The following is a 5,069-nucleotide window of genomic DNA, read 5'->3' as shown; positions in this document are numbered from 1 at the left end:
TAGGTCTACTCAGTTTATTGAATGACAGTACAAGCAGAAAATAGAAAATGCAAACAAATGTGAAAGGAAAGGAACATAAACATACAAAAAAAGTATAAATACTGTGAAAACTAAATGTAAGTGACGTACTGTATGTAAGCCACATTTGCTTTCTCAGCTATTGCCAAGTGTCATGTCAATTGAGGAATGTGGTCATGTTCCTGTTACCTTGGTCTAATGCAGAGGATGAGTCCCAAATGGTACCCTATTCCCTATGTAGTGCACTACATTTGACCAGAGCCCTATGGGCCCTGGTCAAAGGAATGCACTAGAAGTGGAATAGGATGCCATTTGCTACGCATCCAGAGTCAGTGGTCTCACCCACTTCATCTGGGTGGTAATGAATCAGCAAAAGCACTTGGGTAATGTTCCTCTTCAAGCAGGCCTCAAGTAGACCTAAAATCCCTCCTTTCACATTACTTTCAATACGTTTTTTTTTGTGTGTCACAGTTATACGAGTAATACTGAAACCCCAACTATTTGGATGTATCAGACATTACATAGAATTGTGCAACAAAAAATACACAAAAAAAGGTCAATATTGAGAAATAATTTTGTTTTGTGACAGAAAGAAAAAATATATAAATGTAGAGGCAACCCTGAAGCAATGAATCATTTTATCGCCGTGGAAAGGAATACCCGAGCTTGTCAACGCAAGCTAATTGGTTGACCTATCGATTTAATGCATTTAAAAAAAACTGATTTACCATTAGCCTCATGTCACAAAGGAGAAGCAGAGAGAAAACGGCAAAGGACCGTCTGGCATGGCATGTGTTGTTGTGGCCTTATGCTCCACAGAGAGTGAAGAGGAGAAAATAGTCCTATATGGCTCAGCTGGTAAGAGCATTGGTTAGAGGTTGTCGGTTTGATTTCCGCTTGGGGTCACATATTCTAAAAATATATGCACCGTACTGTAAGTCCTTTTGGATAAAAGCATCTGCCAAATGGCATATGTTATTATATTATTATAATTAAGTAAGTAAATTAACATGAGGGGCACCGTTCACAGGAAGGTCCTGTTCCGGGTACTGTGAGAACCCTGGAAGAGGGTGGGTAACGTCTCTGTCGCTCTGTCCCAGGCATGGACGTAACTCAGCCTACCCTGGGACCCAGGTGAGGGGGCATACTGATCACAGAAGGCTCCTTTAAGGCTGGGGCCGCAGACCACAGACAGGGAGACATAAAGCGTGCCATGTTTCAACTTGAAACTTTGGTTGACGTTCATGCCCCTTTGAGGGGTTATGGAGCCCTTTCCTAGCAGGTTATCGTTCCATCTGTTGTCGCGGTCCCACACCTCAAAGTTCAAGGCTCTGTTAGGGAACACAGAGAGTGGGTGAATGAGATAGAGCGCTCTAAGTAAGAGCAGTGGTAATACACAAAATATTCACAATGCTGGCTAAATGTAATTGTTTTTCCAAAAAAAATGTTTTTTTTTTTTTTACTCTTACAAGGTTTTATAGAATAGGGAGCATAATTAGCAAACTGGAAACTACCCTGGAGATCCCACCGACAAAGACACAGAGAGGCCAAAACACCCTTATCATATGTCTTGTTGCTCCACTTATTCCTTTGCACAGGATGCCTATACATAGTAACCCTCAAGAGACTATTTAACATAAAAATGGAAAAAAACTCACTGTTTACTTTTCAAATCCACTGTTCCATACTGAATCCTATAGTTCCAGTGGGGGAAGTCATTGTTCCAGATCACAGGAGTGGAACCGCCTTGCTTTCCGTAGAGGACCTTGACATAGCCGTCTGTCTTAGAGAAGTAGTCGCCCCAGAGCCCCGTAGCTCGGACCACCGTCACATTCATCCTGGCCACGCCCGGTTTACTGGAGCAGCAGTTGGAGTCCACATTCCTGTGACCGCTACAGATACAGGCACAGCCTTTGTTGCGTCTCCCTGTCTTGCAAGCAGAAGGGCAGGAGGTGGACACAGCGTTCTTTTGGATGTAGTCTCTGATGGCATTGCGCAGGTTGGCCTTAAGGATGGGGTTGTCTCTGGCCAGGAAATGCAGGGAGCTGAGCTGGTAGGAGACCACACCAGGGACCTTATTCAGGGTCTTCAGCCAGGTTTTATAGCCAGACTTCTTGTCAGGGCTGAAGAGGATGTCCTCAACCTCGACGTTGCCGCCCTGCACTTCGGTGACGCGGTCCGAGAAGGTGGCTCCGAAGCTTACGCCTGTCTTCAGTTTATTGCTCAGGGACTTGCAGTACTTGGTCTCGGCGCTGATCGTGACACCTTTGATGGTGCCACTGGCTTCCACCCCCAGACAGTTGCTGACAGAATGGAGGGAGAGGCCGCTCATGGCCATCTTACAGGTGCGTATGGCTGTGGTGGAGTGCACCCGCCCCCCCAGGTGCACGTTGCGGATGTAGTGGGTGCCATAGATGGAGATGAACTGGCTGTAGGAAGGGTTGGTCATGTGAGTGTACGTGCTGGGCAGGTTTTTTAGGGAGTCCTGAAACTCCTGGCTCAGAGGGGGTTGGGTTCGGATGCGAAAGCTAAGGACAGAGAGAGAGGTATGATGAATAAAAACAACTTCAACAACATGGAGAACACAGTTTTTTTCCCCCATACACAATTTCTATAAATAGCTGTCGGCTTTTTTTTTGTTGCTTTAGGCCGCCTTAATTTACATCCTATGGCACTAAAATCCAAATTTCGACTCACGTGTAATATTCGCATTTGAATTCATGGCTGGTAAAAGAGAACTTGTCATTGGTGGAGTGGCCTCTGGCGAACATGGCAGTTTTGGAGTGTGTGCCTCCAACAGCAACCCCAGCAATGCCCTTGATTCCCAGGCCAGCCTTCCAGCTGACGCTGGCAGCGTTAGCGGTCTCCTTTAGAACGGAGGTGCTCGACTCGTACATCTGGCTGCTGAGGCTCCGACGACACTTCACCTTTGTGCGCCAGTCCAGTACGGAGAGCGGTAACTTCTGGACCTGGCCGCCCATCAGAGTGTTGGTGCACAGGGTGCAGTTACCGTCGTGCCCACCCACCATGAACTTCCGCACATCCACCACAAAGGCGCCGGAGGTCTGCATCTTGACGATGTCGAAACCCTCTCCGGCCAGGTTGTGGCCGGGGACGAACGGAGCCTTCTGGCAGTCGGTGAAGGAGCCAGTGTGGCAGCCGTGACACACAGGGAGGAAGAGGAGGAAGAGTAGAAGGTTGACAGGCATGGCAGGTGCTGGGAAGAGAGACATTTGGCAAATGTGGTGTGACAAAAGCAGGGGATAGACATAGAAAGAATATCATGAGGGATTTTAGAAATAAAGTTATACGATTTTGCAATTGCCATCCCACTGGGCAAAGACGTCACATCAACATCACAAAAACGGGTGTATTGACTACATTTGGGTATATTATTATAGGACAAAATCTATAAAACGTCTCAGGTCACTGTGAAAACCACACGGAAGTTCAGGCATTCCAAGATTTGTATTTCCCACATTGCCTTTAAAAGGTCACTAAAGTTAATGAATTGGAAAACAATATAACATAAATCCTACATTGGATATAAGAGGAGTTACTGATGCAAACATCTTGGATTCAGATCTAAAGCCACGCAAAGGTTGACATTTAATGGGAAGAGTTTGCTGAATCATTTTGATAAAGTATATCTTAAAATCAGTTTCATAGTGAATAGAAGTTATTTTAGAACTCATGTTACTTTGAGGAGCAAATGGATTGTTATTTGATTTACTGATCTGCCATCATATCCTAAAGAGGACTTTCTAGTAATAAATAAATACATGATTTAGTACTAACATTGTTTCTCTCGTACTGTGCAACAATGATTACAGTATTCATACTCTTCACTGACTGAATGGCTCTCTCATTTGAACGGTCGTTGATAATCCAAATACCTAAACCTTATATTAGGCAGTATGGTCTTTTGGACAATCAAGCTCTTTTAATTCTTTGGATTGTGATTATTTCTCTTATTAACTGTTGGAAATAGACAAGTGAGTTAACAATAGTTCCAGGGTTCACAATAGTGACTATATGACCGTCATGTAGATGATGAAAATAGAACTGAAATTCAGAATAACGTTACTTAATTTTGAATACTTTATATCAAGTGTGATGATTCATGAAATATGTACATTGAGTGGCAATGAAACAATAGTGCATTTTCTACAAGAGGAATGCAATCAAATTATTTGGACTCACCTTACACAGAGATGTTGGTATTTTGAGGTGAAATATATTGGACAGTAAACCTACTTATATCTTTATATACCAACATTCAGATTGGTGAATGGGGAGTGGCTAACAGAGATATACCCATTTATGGAGTAGCCTGTGACAAACCAAACCACCAACTAAGCACACACACACACACACACACACATTCTCACAACCTCTAACACCCAAATATACCCATACACACAACGCAAATACAAGGGGACAGGCATACTTAGTTTTCTTCAATTGTTTTAGCACAATTTTGAAAACAGGGCCCGGTTTGTCAAACCACGACACACAATTAGCACAACCCTACATCAAAGTAGCACAACACTTCAGATCATTTGCTAAATGGAACACTTTTGTCAAAACTATACACGACTTCATAAAAAAAAAAAAAAATTGTTACCACGAAACACACACATATGACTTCAATCTTTTTGAACCAGTTACACACTGCTGCTGCTAACCTAAAATACTTTTAGAAAGTCTAATTGTCAGTGATTAGAGTACTGTAAATGAAGTACACAGAGAAAGTGCAACTATAAAAACACTACACAAGACCAATGCTGCAGACTGAGGAAAATATCATTTATTTCTCTCCATATACCCAAATCAGTCAACATGTCAACATGGAGAATCACAACAAAACATGTCCCAGTTTTCATGCTACTACAGTAGTGTGCATAACACTGTTAGCTCAGCAAACAGACAAACGTAAACTACTGTATCCAGTACAGGTTACAATTACAGTAAACAACAACAACAAACATAAAAAAAGAATCTGAAAAAAAAACCTGACAATATTGTACAGAAAATACTACAGTAAACAT

The 5,069-nt window shown here is 42.8% G+C and overlaps 1 protein-coding gene across 3 annotated transcripts; it reads right to left on the bottom strand.

Moving 5' to 3' along the window:
- Positions 1-4,260, bottom strand: LOC139422189 (perforin-1-like). 3 transcript variants are annotated; one of them, XM_071173348.1, is made up of 4 exons: positions 4,222-4,260; positions 2,716-3,235; positions 1,677-2,546; positions 1-1,349 (listed from the first exon to the last, which is right to left on the bottom strand). In XM_071173348.1, exons 2-4 carry the CDS (start codon positions 3,225-3,227, stop codon positions 1,043-1,045), a joined length of 1,689 nt encoding a protein of 562 aa, XP_071029449.1. In that variant the 5' UTR covers positions 3,228-3,235; positions 4,222-4,260; the 3' UTR covers positions 1-1,042. The 3 variants fall into 3 exon arrangements, with proteins under 3 accessions (XP_071029449.1, XP_071029452.1, XP_071029451.1); XM_071173351.1 differs by having other exon boundaries at positions 1,684-2,546; positions 4,222-4,257; XM_071173350.1 differs by having other exon boundaries at positions 4,227-4,254.
- Between the last annotated feature and the right edge of the window lie 809 nt (positions 4,261-5,069).

This window comes from Oncorhynchus clarkii, chromosome 12, assembly GCF_045791955.1.
Source record: "Oncorhynchus clarkii lewisi isolate Uvic-CL-2024 chromosome 12, UVic_Ocla_1.0, whole genome shotgun sequence".
Classification (NCBI taxonomy): Eukaryota; Metazoa; Chordata; class Actinopteri; order Salmoniformes; family Salmonidae; genus Oncorhynchus; species Oncorhynchus clarkii.
The sequence above is the reverse complement of the archived record's forward strand: the minus strand, read 5'-3'. Positions and strand labels throughout refer to the sequence as shown.

Coding starts and splice junctions, on each gene's coding strand:
- LOC139422189 (XM_071173348.1), bottom strand. CDS start 3,227: ATGCCTGTCAACCTTCTACTCTTCCTCCTCTTCCTCCCTGTGTGTCAC. Junction 2,547..2,715: donor TTCAAATGCGAATATTACAC/GTGAGTCGAAAT, acceptor CTCTGTCCTTAG/CTTTCGCATCCGAACCCAAC. Junction 1,350..1,676: donor GTGGATTTGAAAAGTAAACA/GTGAGTTTTTTT, acceptor GTTCCCTAACAG/AGCCTTGAACTTTGAGGTGT.